Source organism: Tauraco erythrolophus, chromosome 4 (assembly GCF_009769465.1).
Source record: "Tauraco erythrolophus isolate bTauEry1 chromosome 4, bTauEry1.pri, whole genome shotgun sequence".
NCBI lineage: Eukaryota > Metazoa > Chordata > Aves > Musophagiformes > Musophagidae > Tauraco > Tauraco erythrolophus.
This window is the reverse complement of record NC_141468.1, coordinates 59,581,709-59,600,626: the sequence shown is the minus strand read 5'-3', so window position 1 is coordinate 59,600,626 and position 18,918 is coordinate 59,581,709. Positions and strand designations below refer to the sequence as shown.

Sequence of the window (18,918 nt, the reverse complement as noted above, 5' to 3'; positions counted from 1 at the left end):
TGTGCAAGGACATTTCTTCCTTTCCTCTGGTGTTGCTAGAATTCCTGCCTTATGCGCCTCTAATTGTAGGTTTCCCCTAAAGACATTTGGTGTCACTGTAAGGACGGCGTTTCTCTCTCCCTCTCTGCCTGTACAGTTATTCTCTCTCTCTCTCTCTCTCTCTCTGTGCGATTCGCTCCATAAGCCGTTGGTGAACATACCGTAAGACACATAGAGAGAGACAGACAGACAGAAACCACACACCAGCCCTTCCTGCTCGCTTTCCCACCATGGAATAGCTACACTTGCCCCCACCCACACCTCCATCACTTCCCAGCACCCCGCGATTGTTTTGACCCTCTCGTCTTTTTGGAAGGAACCTTCTGTCACTTCTTAACACCACTCACCTGGAAAAACACACACACACACCGAGACAGAGGCAGAGCCCTCTAAACCCTCCCGTGAAGGAAGAGGTCCTTTTTTTTTTCCTTCCCCTCTTTTCTTCTGCTCTGACTCCAGAGCTTCAGACTCCAGCCTGAGCAGCCACAATTTCTTACCATGTATTCTGCTTTTAAACCATCTCCTTCCTGCACACGCTCAGTCCTTGCAGTCACGGATCTAACACAACTCCCCGCTCCTCGCCTGCAGGTTCTTTGCTCCCCGTCACTCAGCTGATCCTGATCTTTTTTCCTCCTATTTTCCCCCCCCTCCCCGGGCGCTGAGGTGTGTGTCTGCGCGTGTGAGCGTGCCTGTGTGCAAGGGGGGGAGGTGGGGGGGGCTTTTTGTTTTTTTTTTTCCTGAGTGGGGGAATTTTTTCAAAGCGTCTTCGTTGTTATTTTATTTTGCTTCTCTGACTTGGACACTTCTCCCTTGGAGATTTCTTTTCCATGCAAAGGTAGGTGAGACGCATGCACACCTGGCTAACCTTCTCTCTGTCTTGTTTCGCTTGTTTTTCCTGTCCTTTCAGTAGAAAACTTGCGCCCACCCATGTACCTGCATCATTCCTGTTTCATTTCATACCTGTTTCGTCTCTGACAGAAGTAAAGGCTGAGGGTAGACATGTCTGTAGTGTTAAAAATTCTGTCTTTCCAGAGGGGAAAGTTATGTCTCTGTGCATGTCCAGCTGTACATGTATGCCCGTGTGTGGTGCCCATGTATATGAGGCTGCCTCTGTTTACCCAACAAGTAGCAGTAATTGATTTTGGTGTGTGTTTTGGGCAGGGAGGGTGGTGGAAAGGGAACGACTGTGTGTCCAGCAGTTCACGTCCATGAGCGATTGCAGCAGGGAATGTGTTTCTCACACATATTCAGCGGCTCCTTATACATGACTATAAATGATACAAGGAGTGTGAATAACCCCAGGATTTTCAAATTTAGCCCTGGTTCATTTGTACTGTTATGATGGGGAAGGATGGTGGGAAAGAGGAAGGGTTACAAAATCTCCTCCCTGGAGAGGTAACTGTCTGAGACTTGTATATATATAACTTTCCTTAAAACCATCTCACTGTTGAGGGGCTTCTTGGGTTTGGGGTATTTTTTTCTCTTTGCAAAGCAAGAGTTGGGTCTTGGATTTAGGTTTCAAAAATTGCCTTTTCTTGTTTTGTTTATGGTTATTATTGCATTTCAATTGCGTGTGCAACATCCAAAGTGTCTGAAAAGGGACAGGGAATAGGTTGTACTTTAATGTAGCAAATGCATCATCTTCTGTACATCGCTGGAAGCTGTTGGCTGGAGTCAGGGGGAGAGAAATAGAAGAATTAAAAAGAAGAGAACCAGAAATAATGTTAGACATTGTTGACTGGCAATTATCTAGCATATTTTCTGCCAATACTGGTTTTCATAACACTCTTGATGGATACCTTTTGCTTCTTGGTAACAGCAGCTGTGTGAAAAGTACCAGGGGCTTAAAAAAAAACCCCAACAAACCAGAAAGAAAAATACAACATGCACCATTTCCCTGCAAATTATTACAAAGAAAAAATGATCAACATAAAAAAGCAGAACTTGCTCTGCATTTTCTCTCTGCTAATAGGAAGTGTTTTTCTCATTGATTTGGGGGTTGCTAGTGGCTCTGTATCTCTGTCGCTTAGAAGGCTGCTGTGTTGTCAGTTGTTTCTGTGTGCTGTTGCAGAGCTCTTGGTCTTAAATTTGGGCTGGTGATTGAGGATTTATTATCTCAGAAGAAGGAAAGGGTCTGCTGACCCTCCACACCCCTCGCCCCTCGATGTTTTCGCTCCAACACATAAACTTCTCTATTGGTGGAAGGAAATCCGCAAGCTCATTATCTTCTCAACACCCTACCTGCAAAGAAACTTTTAATTCGAAGTGCTGGGAAGGGAATCCAAGAACCCTGTTTCTGCACCCCCCCTCCTTCCTTTTTATATCTTAAGGACACCTTGTGAGCCTCTCCCCCGGCCAGCACTGCCCCGTCCCTTGGGTCCGGGCAGGAGCACAGCCTCAGGCAGGAGGCAGCTGCCCGCTGCCTGCACGGGCTTATGCTGCCCGACTGAGAGCTTTTATTTCTCTCTCTGTTAAACAACATAATAGTTTCAGGGCAGTGGTGTTGAACGTGAGCTTCCTCAGAAAGGCAGCAGTGCACGGTCTAGTGCCGCGATCCTCTCCCCAGGGGAGCCGGGAGGCAGGCAGGGATTGAATTCAGGCATGGCACTGGATTCCTGGCCCGCTGGCAGGGCGTTTGCGCTGAGCTGACTGGGAGAGGGTGCAGTTCCTAGCTGGGAAAGCCTTGGCCCTGGCTATAGCAGGAAGGTGGGGAAAAGCAGTTTTCCTGCAGATCTCACCGGGAAGCGTGTGTCTGAGCACTGGCCACCTCGATGCACCAGCAGATGCACGTGTGCCTTGGCAGGGGATCTGGTGGGGAATATCTCAGAGGAGAGTGAAGAGGACCAGGAGGGAGCTTTGATCTGCCACGTCTAAAGAGTTTGCCTTGTGATGCCTGGATTGATCTGACAGTGCCTGTCATGAAGGGTGGGTTATGCCAACCTGTCTCATGTTTTCTCTCACAAAATCTCCCCTTGTTGCTGCCTCGGGAGAGTTTTCAGGCAGGGGACCTGGCTGGAGCAGGGCCAGCACAGCCAGAGCCATCGAGGCAGCGAGGGGAAGCGTCACAGGAGGGGGATGCTGATTCCCAAGATGCTCACTGCTTGCCTGTTGGTGTTTCTGGGTAGGCATGGCGGCCTTGGTTGGGATATGAGGAGACCAGTTGGGTTGATTGGGCTCTATCAGAGTGCACCCGCGATGCTGGGTGAGCTTGCCTGCATCCCCACCCTTGTCCCCACCAAGAGCAGCACCTTCCCTGCTTGTCCAGCCCTGGGCATCCTCGAAGTGCTGGTAACGTACCTGTGCCCCAGGATGCAGCTCTGGCTTCTCCTCTAGTTCTGGGCTTGCTTGCTTGCTTGCTTGCTTCCTTCCTTCCACCGACCCACCCACCCACTTCACACATGGCTGCCTAATCTGGTTTTGAAGAACCCATGTGTCCATGCCCAGTGCGATGTGGTCCCAACCTACAGCCCTACGTAGTGTTACAGCCCTACCCTGTCCCATCCATAGCAAGATAAACCAGGAGGATATCCCAGACCAGGGTAACCGAGGCTGAGCCCTGGCCACCTTTGATTTTGGGAAAAGCCTGCAATTCCAGGGTCTGCTGCAAAGAAGCCATGTGCTTGATCAGCTTTTTTTCCTGAGGAAAAAAAATGTTGAAACCATTTTTTATTCATTTTTCTCAAGGAGAACAAGTATCTACAGCTGGAAACTGCTGAAATGCACACACAGTGTTAGGAATCTTAAAAAGAGCTGGCCAATGATTTAAAATAAAATTGATCTTTTATTAAATCAAAGTCCTAATCCTGCGAATTCAAGCATGCGGGAGAACGGCTGCACTCGCACAGAGCCTTGCTAAAACTGCTGGGTCCATGGATGGGCTCAGAAATCAAGTGGCACAGGTGGATCTGCAAGATCAGGTAGTACCATTTCTTAGCTGTATTTTTTTTCAATCTATAGGATGGGATAACGTAGGGCTGATTTTGAGAGTGTTCACAATCTACAAAGCTCCAACCTGTTATGGGAAAGTAAAGGTTTCTTTCCAGTTACGCAGAGCTGCATGGTTGTTTATAATGACCTAATACAGTCAGCTTATTTAGTTTATTCATCTGTTTCTGAAATGCATACCTTGGAGCTCTTAGAAATTGCGTAGTGGTTTGAAAAATGTCTTATACTGATACAAAATTTATTTAAGCCCTCTAATCATAACTCTGACTGCATAAATCAACCCACTAACTTGGTAATAAACTCCTCGCTTTCCCGGTGCTTGTCAGGCCACTGTGTTTGAAGCGCTGCGGTGTGCCCTGAAGAGCAATCAGCCCAGTGTATCAGGGACTAATTGCAATGACGAGAACTCAGAAAACGCCTGGTCGCTTGCCTCGGACCAGAGGTGCAGGAGGCAGGTGGTCTCTTGGCTGAGCCAGGCTCAGTCATCGGGGGCTTTGCAGGTGGACCTCAGTCCTTGCAGCCCGTGGGCGTGTGGACATGCTGCGGGCTCTTGGTGTGAAACGCTGCGTGTTGGTGCTTTCCGCAGTAGCTTGTGTTTCCCAGCACCCACAGAGCGCGGTACAGCCGCCCGATCTCTGTGTGACCAAAGCAAGGTCGGAGGGGTGCTTCCGAAAGGAAAGGCTGTCCCCTCTTATCAAGTGCGTGTATTATAAAAAAAACAGAAAAAGGCAGCTGGTCTGTGCTTCTGACATAACCATTGTCTGCAGTGCAGGCACCACATCGTACCTCCATGTAAAGCTTGATGGGGGCGTCCTGGGGAGGGCTAGCAAGGGACATGTCCATGAGAAACTGCTGGAATTTGGGGTTATGGTGGCGTGGTTGAACAGGATGGAGGGGAGCTGCTGACCTGCGCTGTTGGTAGCTGGTGAAGTGGCGATTTTGCTGCTGTGATGTCGATGCTGAAAATATTTGTGTGGTGTGAACGTGAGGGGGAGGGGGAAGGTTTTTATTTCCTTTCTCCAAAGTGTAAGGGTTTGGCTGTGGCTACGAAACCAGCGCTGTACAGAGAGTGCAGGTGGGGTTAGTGGTATTAATTGTTTCTCAGGTGCTGGGTTAGTGTGTCTTGCTGACAGGCTCAATTAAGTTGCTTGCCAGGACGGAGGTGAGGAGTGGATTTTCCCACAGGTCAGACTGGCAGGGATGGAAGAGATCCTCCTCCTGCTGCTGCTGCAAAGTGTGCGTGTGCGCAGCATGCGCAGCGTGTGCATGTGTGCAGTGTGCCCTGCCCAGCATCACCTCATCTCCCAAAGCGGTGACTTTCAGCACTGGCGATGCCCTCAATTGCTCATCTTCCTTGGGCAATTTTTTTTCTTTCCTATTTTACCTTTAGAGCTACTTTAAGTTTGCCAGTGGGGGTGATGGGAGATGCGAGGTGGGATAACTGTTTTATGGACTTTTTTGGACTAAGTTTCCTTGCAAGGTTGTCTGCTATGGGGAGAGATTGGATTTGGACTACAGGGGTTCATTTCAGATCCGTGGTCAGAAATGCTTTGGTGTCTTTGCTGCTTTTCAGTCATCTCTATTCAAGGAACCATCCAAGCTTTGATTTGGGTTTTTTTTCCTGGTGTCAGCAGGGAGAGAAGGGGACTTTTCAGGCTTACGCAAATAAGGAGCAGTGTCAGCAGTAAAATCGTGTGGGATGCAGGGAGCCACCACAAGGTCATGGTCTGTCTACTGACCAGAGATCCAAGAGCCCACAGGCCTTTGCAGAAAGGCCACCAGCGTTGCCTCCCCTCTGCTTCTAGATGAATCCCATCTTCATAGCTATGTTTCTCTCCCATATCCCCTCTCCTTTCTAGAGGCAGAGCCTGGGGCATCATCATACTCCACATAGCTGCAGCTCCCTTCCTGTTTTTGTTTTTGTGAGAGTTAGTTTGCTTTAAATGTGCATCTGGGTTGATGCAAATTGTCTCCTTTGGAGGCGGGAGGGTGGCAGTGATTTATAGGGAGTGAGAGGTGTAAGATACAACTCTTGGCACTCCCCAAATCCTTTAGTGTTGTGTTCACTTTAGACACTGCTTCCTCTCTCGTTTCTCCCACCTCCCTTTCCACCCTAAGGAATCTTCTCCCCAGGTGTGAGTGACGATGTGGGTTGGGATGCAGTCTGGAGGTGGGGCGAGGACATGTGTGCAGGGGTGGGAGGTTGCATCCAGTGCTGTGTTGTGACAGGGAGCAGGGGGTCGGTTGAGGTCTCCCCGCTCCTCGTATGCTGCTGTTTTGCTACACCTGGTCACAGCAACAGTCCTGAAGGGAAACTGGTTCGATCCGGGCACTGGGGCCAGGACAAATGGTGCAGAGAGGTTGGTCCAGGAAGGATGGTGCGAAAGGGCAGAGCTTCTCGCTGCTGACTCAGCCCAGGTGGGAGCGACCAGCCTGGCCACAGCCCTGGTTGCCTTTTCCATCCACTCTCAGCACAGGTGCAATGCTGGCAGCTGCAGCACTGGGCACCGTCCGCCCTCGTGGTGGGAGGGAGCTGCAGCTCCGTTCCCCTGGTGTGGGCTTCTCCACGAGGCACAATCAGGGTATTCTCATGTTTTGCCTCTCCTACAAGTGCTTTGTATTTCAGCTCAAGGGCTGAAGGTGTGAGGGCAGCCCCAAGGCTGTCGCTGCTGGGAGCCTACAAGACCCCTGTCTTCCTCTTCATCGTCCTCATCAGACCCATCTTAGTTGACATCTTCATTGCTGGAGGAGGGAGTAAACAGCACGTCAGTGACTTTCCTGGATGATGATAAAACAGGTTTGCGCCTGCTGAGGGGGACGCGGAAAAATAATGCAAAGGGAACTCATGAGGTCAGAAAGATGGGCAGAAAATAACATAATGAGATTCATCTTAGGAAAAACGCGAGCTAATGCATCTGGGGGCAACATACTCTGAAACACACGGTCCGAGGGCCTGGCGAGGGATGGGGAGGGGACGGCACATGCAACGAGATGGAGGTGTGACAGTAGATGGCATATCAGACGTGGACTTGCAGCGCAATGGGGCCAGCGACAGAGACATCACGATGGCAGCCCGCCTCTGCGGCTGTCCCGGGTGCCAGCCCTGCGGGAAGGCGGCGCTCGGCATGTCGTTATCGGGAGCATGTTGGTAGGCAAGAGGCGGTTCTCGGCGTGGATCTGCACGGAACCACCGCAGGGCTGGGGAGATTAATTTACGAGCAAGGATTAAGTGCTAAAGATGTGTAGCTTGGCTGAGCGGTGGTTTAAGCGTGAGGACATGACAGGAATCCGCTCACGCGAAACATGCCTGAGGAGGAGGCATCGCTGTGAGTGGTGTAGCCCAAAGCAGGTCATGGGGAGCGAAGCGGGGTGAGCTGGAAAGGGAAAGTGCTGGCTGTGGGGCAGAACCTCCCCATGGACAGATCTGTTACAGTCGGGAGTCATCTCCCAAAGGAGATTTTCGAGTGCCTGTTTATTTCGGACACCAAAGGTGAAAATGTTTTGTTGAAAGCAAGCATGTGTATTCTCTGGGAAGCAATGGGATGAGGCTGAGGTCTTCTGCAGCACTAACCTCTGGGTCTCAAAAGCCCCACATAGTTAAGGCCAGGTAAAGATTTTCCACTGGGAATCTTCCTTCACCTCTGTACCTCCTCAACCCAAAGTGACCTTGTTGCTCCTGTGCCTTTTCTTCTTTCCTCATTTACCTTTCCCCATATCTAGATATAGATCTATCTATAGATCCCCATATCTGTATAGAGATGCCATACAGAGAGACCTTGATAGGCTTGAGAATTGGGCCAGTGCAAACTGCATGAGCTTCAACAAGTCAAAATGCAAGGTCCTTCACCTGGGTTGGGCCAATCCTAGGCACAAATACAAACTGGGCACAGGGTGGGTTAAGAGTAGCCCTGAAGAGAAGGATTTGGGGGTGTTTATAGATGAGAAGCTCAACACGAGCTGGCAGTGTGCTCATGTGGCCCAGAAGGCCAACCGCATCCTGGGATGTATCAAGAGAAGCGTGGTCAGCAGGTCGAGAGAGGTGATTCTCCCCCTCTACTTTGCTCTTGTGAGACCCCACCTTGAATACTGTGTCCAGTTCTGGTGTCCCCACCATAAGAGAGACACAGATTTGTTGGAGCATGTTCAGAGGAGGGCCACAAAGATGATCCAAGGGCTGGAGCACCTCTGCTATGAGGACAGGTTGCGGGAGCTGGGATTGTTCAGCCTCGGAAAGAGAAGACTTCGGGGGGACCTAATAGCTGCCTTCCAATACCTGAAGGGAACTTATAGGAAGGCTGGGGAGGGACTTTTTACAAGAGTGTCCACTGATAGGACAAGGGGAAATGGGTTTAAGTTGAAGGAGAACAGATTTAGATTAGATCTTAGGAAGAAATTCTTCAGTACGAGGGTGGTAAGACTTTGGAATAAATTGCCCAGAGAAGTTGTGGATGCCCCCTCTTTGGAGGTGTTCAAGGCCAGGTTGGACGGAGCCTTGAGTAGCCTGATCTAGTTGAGAGGCATCCCTGCCCATGACAGGGAGGTTGGATTAGATGATCTCTAAGGTCCCTTCCAGCCTATGCCATTCTATGATTCTATGATTCTGTCTCCAGCAACACCATTACTGGTCTCTGCAATGTCTCCTTCAGGCTTGGCAGAAGGTTTCTGAGCAGCATAAGCAGAGCCCCCCTTTGCTGTGCCAGGGCTGGAGACCTGATGCCTGGCCAGGACAGGGCTGTCTCAGCCACTCCAGGGGGAAGCAATGTGGTGGACCTTGGCTGTGATGATACAGGTGGGAGGGTCCAGGAGGTCTGAGCTCGCTCTTCCCACACCTGTGGGGTGCTGCCTGTGGTACAGGATGAGGGCAGGGTCTTGCAGAGGCTTCGGAATGGAGAGCTTGCTTATCTTTATTATCTTTTTTTTTTTTCTACAAGAAGTGTCCTGTGCTGACTACGCTGCTACTTCCCCTGCTTGGCGGGATGTGAGACTTTCTTCTGCTACCTGTCCCAAGCAGGAGGAGGGCTCTGAAATCACCAGGGTGGAAAGGGGGGAGGCCATCATGCTCCTCGATCAAATCTGGCGGAGGTTAGTAACATATGTGGAGATAAGGCACAGCCATCACTCAGCGTGCGGCTGAAAGGCCACAGTTCATGGGCGTTTGACCAGACGGGGCAGCTGGGAGACCCTGGCTCTGCTGCAGGCCACGGATGGCATGTGCCAGGGGCATGCAGGCACACTGGCACCTGTGAGCCATGGATTTGGGCACTGTTGGAAACACTTTCTGCTGGGTTCTGCCATGTCCCTTCGCATTAGGAGGTGCTAAGATGATGGAGATGTAAAAGCTCCTCTTTCAAATTAGCTGCTAATAAAAGTGACCCTGTTCCTTACCCGATACTCATACAGCTCCGGGCACATACAGGCAGATGAGAACAGGCGCTGCCTCACATGAACAGGCAGAGAAACACGCCGATGCCAGATGAGCATAAACACAGTGGGAGCCGTGCACCACTAATTGCATTGCACCGCTGCAAATGCTCAAAACGTGAAACCTGTATGACTAACACATCCCCATAGCCAGACGCGTGCATCAAGGATAACACACGGCCAGCGCTTGCCATTTATAGCAACAAACAAACAAACAAGCACGGGCTCACAACCGCGTGCGACAGACCGCCCCGGAGGCACACACGGCTGCCGAACGGGGTTATCCACACACGTTCGTATGTACGCCGTGCGGTCCGAGACCTCCTTAGCGACGTCCGGGTTTGCGCGAAGCCAGCTACACGAGCCGTGCCCCAAGATGCTTGTTGACTTTCAGATGGATGTTTAGAGATGATAAAAAATTACATCTGCAGTGGGCGCTGCTCCTATCGACGAGGCCGTCTCGCCCCCCTCGCGATGCCAGGGGGAGATTGTCATTTTTGTCCCTCTTCTGCAAGGGTGTCGTGGGGTGTTGGCGGGACGGAGCGGCTGCCGCGCTTCCTGCCGCCTCTGAGGAACAGGTGAATGAGTGATCGGGATGGATGGTCTGTAAAGGACCTGTGACCCCTCAGGGTGGGAGGTGCTGTATTCACATAAGGCTGCTCTTAAAGGAAATATACTCTGCACTTTCATCTTGGCTGCACTCCCTGGTTCTGCCGGTGTGAGCAGTGTGCAGGGAGGAAGGGATGGCCCCGGGGCAACGTGTGCTGGTGAGGGATACGGGGTCAAGGATGGTGGTGGAGAAGGTGAACTCTGCAGATGCTCCTACCCGGGAGGGAAAACGTCTTGCTAGGCTCTGGGTGGGTCACCTGCAGCACTGGGATGGTGCTCTGGGGACCTCTCTCCAGTCTTTCTTTCTGCTGTCTGGCTGCAAAAGGCTCTTTCACTGGCAAGATGCAATAGTCTCCCCTACCCTGTCTGCACCTTAGAGATTTTCAGGAAAGGCCTGCACGAGCATTGCAAAGGTCGCATCAGCCCTCCCTCACCCGCAGTCCCAAACCTACCTAGGTAGGGTGGTGAAGGAGTCAGGAGATGGCTTTAGCCAGGCCGCGATGCCTGCAGGACACCTTGGGCTGGCTTGCTGATGGCACTTTGGTCCACCATGGCGTGCCTGGCAAGTCATGGCATTAACAGCCCCAGATGCCATTTGCAGCCCTGGAGAGGAGTGTGTCTCAGCAGAGACCTCTCTGAGTGGTGCATGCCAGGAGGTGACATTGGCCTTTGGGGACAGACATCCCCAATCTGAAGCACTTCTCCTGAATTGTAACATCTCTTTTTCCTCCCAAGTGATCTCCCCTGCTCATTAATTCCACCGCTTGCTTCCCTTGCTGTTTCAGAGAATCCTTCTTCCTTCTTCCCCAGTGGAGTCCAGCAAGACCAAGTGCTCTCTCTGAAGCAAGGAAGGGCTGAGCCAGAGGTTGGCAGCTTCCCCCATGCCTGCCAAGTCAATGAGCTCCCTGCCAGCACACATGTCCAGGGCAGGTGCATGTGCCGGATGCAGAACCAGCGGGGGCTCAGCCCGGAATGGCGGTGGTTTTAAATGGCCCTTGAGGACGGATGGTGGAAGGAGGAGTGTAGACTCGAGACCTGGCTCCAGGAAAGGCTTTGGTGCAGGCTGTGTAGGGATAGAAGCAGGAGGAGCTGCCAGCCCACAAATACCTTCCCATCCCCTGGGAAGGAAGTGCAGCAGATGCAGCATTGCTCCTCCGGCGGTATGCGACTTTTGCAGGGGAATGTTTCTGTGCGTTTGGGGGGCATTTGGCCAGAAAAGGAAAGTCGGGGGCGGAGAGGATTTGATTTTCACTGATGGGTCTGGCCTGCCAGTGCCAGCTGGAGATAGGCTTGCCTGAGCAAAAGATTGAGTGGGAAGAGCGTGCATCTGGCCGCCACGTAACCATCTAATTGTCCTCTTGTATTGCCCTTGTCACAGTAAGCAGCACTTGCGCAAAGGGGAGGTTAGAGCATCCCGAAGGTGAGTTCTGGAGCCTTATAATCCTGTCTGGTCTTACTGTTACTGTCTTTTATCTGGGTAGGAACTCTCTCCGTTGGTGCATGTTTTTCTGTGTATGCAGATGTGTGCGTGTGCCAAACTCGTTCCTCTTGGCCATTTTGATTTAAAAGGGGTCTCTCCTGGGTTGAAATACTGTAGCAGGCTCACTCCAGCCAAGTTACACAACAATGCCACAGCATGGGAAGGCCAAATGCAACCCAAGAGAAAATATCAGCATTGCATGAGTTGCAGCCTGGCCAAAATAGTGGAAGTATTTGATTCCAACCTCCCCATCTGAGCTGGTAGTGGTGAGGACCCTGGATCCATCTCTGGTGGGAAAACCACTCCCTTCCCATTTGAAGTTGAGGCGGGAGGACTGACTCCACGTGAAGAGCTCTGAAGTGCCCCACTGCTCGAGTTTCCCGTCTCCCTCTTTTGACACAGCGTATTAATCCTGCTTAATGTAGGAAATACGCTGTGATCACAGCTTTGGGGCTGGTTTGGGTGGCAGAGCAGGATTTAATCTCAGGAAGGAAAGGGCCGCTACTGACATCTCCAGTGGGGCAGCTGTCATTCAAGGACTGTACTTAGCTTCAGGACTCCCAAAGGGATTCACCTGGCTCTGTGTCCATATGACCTCTAATGAGTCACTCTGGGCTGCACAAATTGTGGTGGTAAACTGCCCGTAATGCAGCCGCTACCTGATCTGTGCACATGTGTTTGACATGGGCAGAGCTACATCCCAAAATCCCAGCTGCATCTGGCAGTGGTGGGGCCTGGAACGTTTGCTTGGAGGGAAAGCAGGGAAATACTGATGAGGTTGTTTCTCCTATTCCTTTGCTTGGTTGTGTCGTTAATTATGAAACTTTCTACGTCGCAGTTTGGAATTGTCATGCCCTCATCAGTGTGGATGCTCTGAGCACCGTAATAAGTCATTCCTCCTGGCTGTCCCTGCTAACCTTTCTCCTCTGTGTTGTTAATGGGAAAGAAGCTGGGCTCCGTCACCGCATGTTAATGGCCTGTAGGCAATGGGGAGCTGGTGGGAACAGGGAACGGAAAAGGTGGCACAAGGAATCCCGTGGGTGCTCTGAGTTAAAAACGTGGTGAAAGTGAAAACAGAGGTGCTGGATGGTGGCGAGGATATGCTGACACTTTTGTCACTGGGGTTAAAAAATTATGAACAGCATCCCAAAGCCAGTCAGGAGACACAATACCTGTTTCTTTCCAGTAGCTGCAGGCCTTTGGGGTAATGAATTCGAAGAGTCTCTGTGCTATTCCCTAAGGGACACTATGTCTGCTTTCTAAACCTCTGCGCTTGCTGCTCTTTGTTCTGACAAATATCAAGCCTCAGAGAACAAGCAAACCTTTGGATCAAAGTGTGTGTTGGAAGCAGGGGGCTGAGAGAACAGGGTGGATAGGCAGAGCTTGCAGGGTCTTAACCAGGGGATAACAGGGGGGCTAGAGCCCAAGGTGGAAAGGTTGGCCGGATCTGGCAGATGAGTACTGAGGAGAGCACTGGAGATCATGGATCCAGCAGCGTGGGCATCAAAGGGGTATCAGGCTGAGACATCAAGGGTGCAGCATGCCAAGGCAGAGCAGTGTCAGCGGAGATGTGGGTGGGCTGCGTGCTCCTACAGTGAAAGGGACTGAGCCGAGTGCCTGAGAAAATAACCTGTGGCCAGGAAGCAAGGAGACGAGGTCTGTGCCCTGGGTCTTGGTGACAGACGCGTCCTTTCCTGCTGCTGCTCAGCCCTTTTTGTATTGCGGGGGTGTCTGAGGGCTCTTGTGTTGCTTTCAAACTCATACTGGTAGCACGGGCACCCCAAACACTGGAGCATACCAACAGGGTGAAAGGAGGAAAGTGCCCATCAGGCGACAATCGGGCAGTCCTTGCGCAAGCTCTCTTTCCCAAGTGCGTTGCTGTAACACTCCTCCAAAGCCAGGCGTTGGGGTTTATTTCATTCTCCTCACTTTGACAAGCACTACCCCTGTGCTATTTAATGGACAAAATTTGGCTTTGCGTTCTCCCAGAACAAGTCCGCTGTTAAGCGTGCCCAGACGGCAAAGTGATGTTCTTTAGCAAAAGGATGGTGCTCTGCAGTGCTCGGGTGCCACTGAGCATGTAAGACCTGTCTGCTCTTCCTATGTCCACCTGCACTCTCTGACCATTCTGCTTGGTTGAATAACTTTTACAACTTGTCTTCATGGTGCTTCTCCTTTGCCCTGGCAAAGGAGAGTTCCACCAGCTCCAGTGAAGGGTGCTTAATATTTAATCCCACTTTCAGTCTGCGTTACAGCTCCCTGTTTGAATGAGTGACTGTTCTGTTTGGGTTTGACATGCCTTTGCCAGTGTCGGTCTGAAGGAGCCTGCCCAAGGAGCGGCATGGCACAAGGCCAACCCGGCGTGTCCTGGGGTGGGTGAGGGCATGGCTGGGGCAGCAGAGCTGAACCTGGAGCTGGCAGGGCCATGTGAGGGACGGTGAGGACAGAGTGGCTGCCTTGTGTTGGGATGGGTCCATGCCGCTCCGAAGTGCAGTCCTCTGTTAAGGTGCTCGGGCTGGCTCCAGAAGAGTTGGCACCATCAGCTGAGATGGTGCAGCACCGCACCAGAGTGTGTCAGGGGTTACAGGGATGATTTAAATGGTTAGTGATGGGGAGGACTAGCCGGAAGAGTCTTGGTGGAGAAAGGGACTGGCGGAAAAGAGAAATTTTGGCAGAAGCTGTCCTGCTCCCACTGCTGGTGTAGAGAAACAGCCATGCTGCACTGCAGGGGCTAAACCAGAGAGTTTTGCTTAAATTTGCTTCAGCACAAAGCGCGACGGCAGTTTATCACTGTCAGAACCATCAGTCCTGCAGCTCTCCCCTGCTCCGAACTCACTGGGAGAGCATGGGCGTGCTGTGCTCCTGCTGCTCATTCCTCATGTGCGTTTCGTTTCTCTTTCTCCCCTCGTCTCCAGGGGTTCTCGCCTGTGGCTGGCATGGCAGAGTACGTCCCCCAGCCTCCCTCCACCTGGCCCATGGGCCCACAGCCCCCTCATGCCTCTGCCGTCTGCCCGCTGGAGCCCGTGGATCTGGGGGACTCAGAGCAGCAAACACCACCGGAGCAGCTGCCGCCCTCCTTGGAGCTGGCTGAGGATGAGGAAGTCACCTCGCCACCGGACCCTGATGTCCCCTACCCCGACTTGGCCCCGGTTGTCTTCTTCTGCTTGAAGCAGACCACTAGCCCACGGAACTGGTGCATCAAAATGGTGTGCAACCCATATCCTTTCTGAGCTGCCCCATCTCTCACCCAGACTCTTGCTCCCTCCTGCCCCATCCCTCCCCTCTCCCTGCCCTCCCAGGGTGCCTGCCAGGTAAGGAATGAAGTTTCCTACATATTTAGTGAACTGCTTTGTTCCTCGCTTGAGTTTAAATGGAACCTCGGCTGTTGTGGTGTGTGATCAAAAGAAGCTGATTATGAAAGAAGGGACTTCACAGGGAGCTGCTGACAGCCCTGGTCACAGGGTGCTGGGTGAGGGGAGAGGGGAGGAGTGAGGAGAGGTATTCTAGAAAGGCCTGTCCTTCCCCTTTCCGGCTCCCTTTTCACTCCTGCCCTGGGATAGAGCGGGAGCTGCTAGCCTAGGAGCTTGTCGGCAGGCTGCCACAAATGGCAGAGGTGGCTCCTCCTTCTGAGCATACAGGTGTTAGTGAGAGCTCATCTTGCCCTTAGTGAGGGAACCACTGCTCCTGGACCTTGACTGCAAGGATACCTAGGTGACCCCTCGCCATTCCAGCAGACACGTGTCGCTGTCCTGCTGATGTCTTGTCATGACGTCCAGGCAGGAATGAATGGGAGAATCCGTTCAGTGTTTGTCGCTGAGCCTCACACGCCCTGAGGGGATGTGAGCACGTCCTTCCTTTGCACAGAAGGTCAGCAGTAACACGCGTGTGTCGCAGTTCACACTCAGTGCCTCGATTGCAAGGGGGCCCCTGTGACCCACTAGTGTGAATGACAACCGCCTGCACGGCTCATTAGCATCAAGGCTGCCAGGGAGCAACGGCCGCTGTAGGGCTGGAGCCTGGTGCAATATAAAAAACAGGTGGAGAGCATTTGCTGCTGTTTGAACCCTTTACATGGGGAGGAAGTGGAGAAGATGGTGAATCATCAGAGGGGTTAGTCTAAAGTTTTACTTGAATGTTTTTCTGGCCAGAAATCTCAAGCGGTGGTGCTTTATCTTTGTAAGTTTCTTAGTACCTGGTTTGGTGGGTCTTATCTATAAGGATGCTTGTTACGGTTTTGATGGGTTGGTTTCTAGATTAAATCTGAGTGTCTGGGTACACAGCAGAGACTCGCAAAATGTTTCTGAGAGGTGTTTTGGCTTCAAGAGCCAAACCCTGGGTGAAGTCCTGAGGTGCTGTCAGCAATAACAGACAACCTTAGATGGCTGATGAAGCTGGAGATTTGTTTAATTTCAAGTGTGGGAAAAGGTTTGGATTTCAGCTCTGAGATCTTGTTTTAGCTCTGAGCTCTTGTCTTAAAGCTCAGAAGCTCTTAAAAAGATGTTGTGGTCTCAAGCACAGGTTATGGCTGAGAACTGGTTGGAGGCTTAGGTTTTCTGCTTTTGTTTCTACTGGCTGCTCCTTAAAATTTTAAAACTTCATGTTGAGTTATGTATTGCTTTTCAATCACTGTATGTCTGTGCTAGTTGTTGTGCCCTGGGAATCTTGTCCTAGCATGTGGTGGCCTCAGAGTAAAGCATGAAAGATTCGTGTCTCAATGCAAAGATTGAATTCAGAAAATAAGAGTAACAGCCTGAGTCTGGGATGAAGATTTGCTCTTGAATGGAGGAAGGAGGTTTTGGGGGAAGAAGAGATGTGCCTGTTCTTATTTCTGGCTAAAAAGTCAGTCAAAACAGTCCTTCCAGTTTGGTACATAGCAAGGAGCCTGTTTTAAGGTGTTGGAGCTGTGTTATTCAAGGAGTGAGGCACTATATGCCCATCTTAGTACTTAAATGTCACTTGTTTTAATCCTCAGATATGCATGGTATTTGAAAATGACTTTTTCATAGTAGAAGCCATAGAAGGAAGGAAAAAGCCTCATGCAATCTCCTGTTGATGACATTACACCTGTCCACATGTGACATGGGCTGAAGGGCAATGGTAGGGCTGCTGGAAACCTTTTGGAAGGGTTGTTTTGGATCTGTGATTTCAGCTCAGCTGTGTGAAGTTAGGAGATGATGTGAAAAGCAGAGACTGAATGGAGAGGACTCATCTCCTCCTTTGATGTCCTCACTTTGAATGGATCATGTGGTAAGTAGTTCCCATATTTTTTTTCAAATGAGAGATTGCTTCTGCACCCTGAAGTTTCTTGCAGGTTCTTGGCATTCCTTTTTAGGTTTTTTTTTATTTTTTTCAATAACACCATAGAAATGGTTCAGTTCCATGAACTAGTGGCAGACTACTCACTGTGGTCTCATCCCTGGCTGGGAATGAGCCTCTCTGTAAGGGATGCCTCTATGAAAGTCAAATTGTATCTTCTAAGGATTCATATGCTTGCCTGCTTTTGCCCTGTCTGAAGTTTTTAATCTGTGTTATATTGGGTCTCCAGTGTGCTTGTGCCAAGCAGGGTCAGGCTGAGTCACTGTCACAGGGCAACACCTGGCTTTTCCCGAATATTCAGCAAAAAAGATGGGGCATTAATTAGAAGTCTGTTAATCTTCTCATTGACTTCCTACTGGGCCAGAGCTTCATGATTGTTGTTACGGAAGTACTGTCAATGAGACTTAAAATGGAAGCTCTGATTGTTAAGGAGTATGTAGCAATTTTTGTAAGCACAAGGTCATTAACCACCAAATTTCAATTTAGGTAATTGCATTCTACCTACTTAAATCCCCCTCCCCTGAAGGTTGTTTTTCCATCCATGAGCAGTCCCGCAATTTTGTTATGTGCTATTAAACAACTGCCATATTCCTTTGCTGCAGTGCAGTAAGAGGAGAAAGAAACACTTATATCCCTGCTTTAAAATCACTTCTGGATGCATATGAGTGTATAAATGTATAATGCTGTTACTGCAAAAATTGTAGACCTTAACTCCTTTTTAAGATGGGGACTATGCTCCATCTGAAACTTGTGGCGTTTGTCCCCAGAGGAAGTATTAACTGTGCTTTTTGCTGTTGTGCTGTATGGTGAAAAGGACCCCGATGCTTTCAAGTTAGGTGATTACGTGTTCCCAGAGTGGCTTTATGTACAGTGAGAATGAATGCTTGAATTGCCCTAGTTTATTGGTGATCAGGTTTTTTATTTTAATCCTGATTAACCTTGTTAGGTACAGGTAACTGCGGCGTAATCAGCTGGGTACGCGATGCAACGTGCACCTGGAGCCTGGCTCTGCTCTTGGTTAGTGTGCCTGTCAGAAAGGAGCCCGGTGTGACGCAGCACGTGAGTGACCTGCCAAATGATTTGTTTAGGTTGATTTCTGTTTTGATGAACAGGCAGAAGGCTGGCTGCTCTGAGTTGTGGACCATGGGGCTGTCATAGCTACAAAATTAACACAGTCAATATTTGAGATATTATTATAAGAGAGATTGTAAAATTTTTTTGCTTTTATAAAACCAAAGCTCTGTCAGATGGGATTTCAAATCGAGCTTAGAGGGGAAACAGGGTGAAAAGTGTGAAAACATGTTTCCAAAACAACTGCGTAGCATTCATCTTAGGTATTTATAAAGTGTTTGGGACTAAATAAAGGGCATGCCACATGGCGCCTCACAAATGGATCCTGATGCACTTTGCAAATTATGAGAAGATTGAGAGAGATGCCTGGATGTCTGCATCCCTGTTTGACTCCTTGGGGTTCCACAAAGACTTTACACTTCATCTATCCCTGGGGTCAAAGGCAATAGATTTGGTTTGTCCTTTGAGCCTTTCTTTAAAAGAAACTCTTTCCAGGAGGCCCAGACCTCCCTCTGCTGTCGTATCTATAATATTGACATGACAGTGAGAGCAACAGTGAAGTGTGCCATTAAAAAGAATCAATGCTAAAACTGTAGCAGTAACGAGATAGGCTCTGCAGTTCACCGCTCCGTCATTTTCTCACTTTTTGTTATGTACTAGCCTGCTTCCCTCATTTGCGAAGTGTGTTGGCCATTTGGGCTTCTGTTTTGCTCTCAGGCAGTAAAGTGTTGTATTTTCAGTTAATTTCAGTGGTGTAGGAGCAAGGAGTCAGGTCTCAGTTGTGCAAAAGCTTACATATGCACTTAATTTTTAGTACCAGGAGCTGTGTTTTATAGGGAATAGAACAGGGTGGCTTCCTGAAGCTAGTGTGACTGCCTGTGTGCACTGAGGAGCTGCCTTGTAGCTCATTAGCTTTAAAGATCCTCTAAGTCGGGGCCTTGCCATCCTGCTTGTCCCTGAAAGCCCTACCATGCTTCTGGGGCTACCTTTCCTGTAACGTGTACGGGCGGCTCTGTTGGCTTGGACTATGTGCCTGG

General features: G+C 50.3%; 1 protein-coding gene across 1 annotated transcript in view; it reads left to right on the top strand.

The window, feature by feature from the left end:
• Nucleotides 1-14,430: 14,430 nt before the first annotated feature.
• CACNA1I (calcium voltage-gated channel subunit alpha1 I) overlaps nt 14,431-18,918 on the top strand; it is a 166,496-nt gene continuing 162,008 nt past the window's right edge. The window contains exon 1 of the mRNA XM_086610187.1: nt 14,431-14,711. Within this exon, the coding sequence (XP_086466313.1) occupies nt 14,431-14,711 (281 nt within the window). The remainder of the gene's footprint in view (nt 14,712-18,918) is intronic.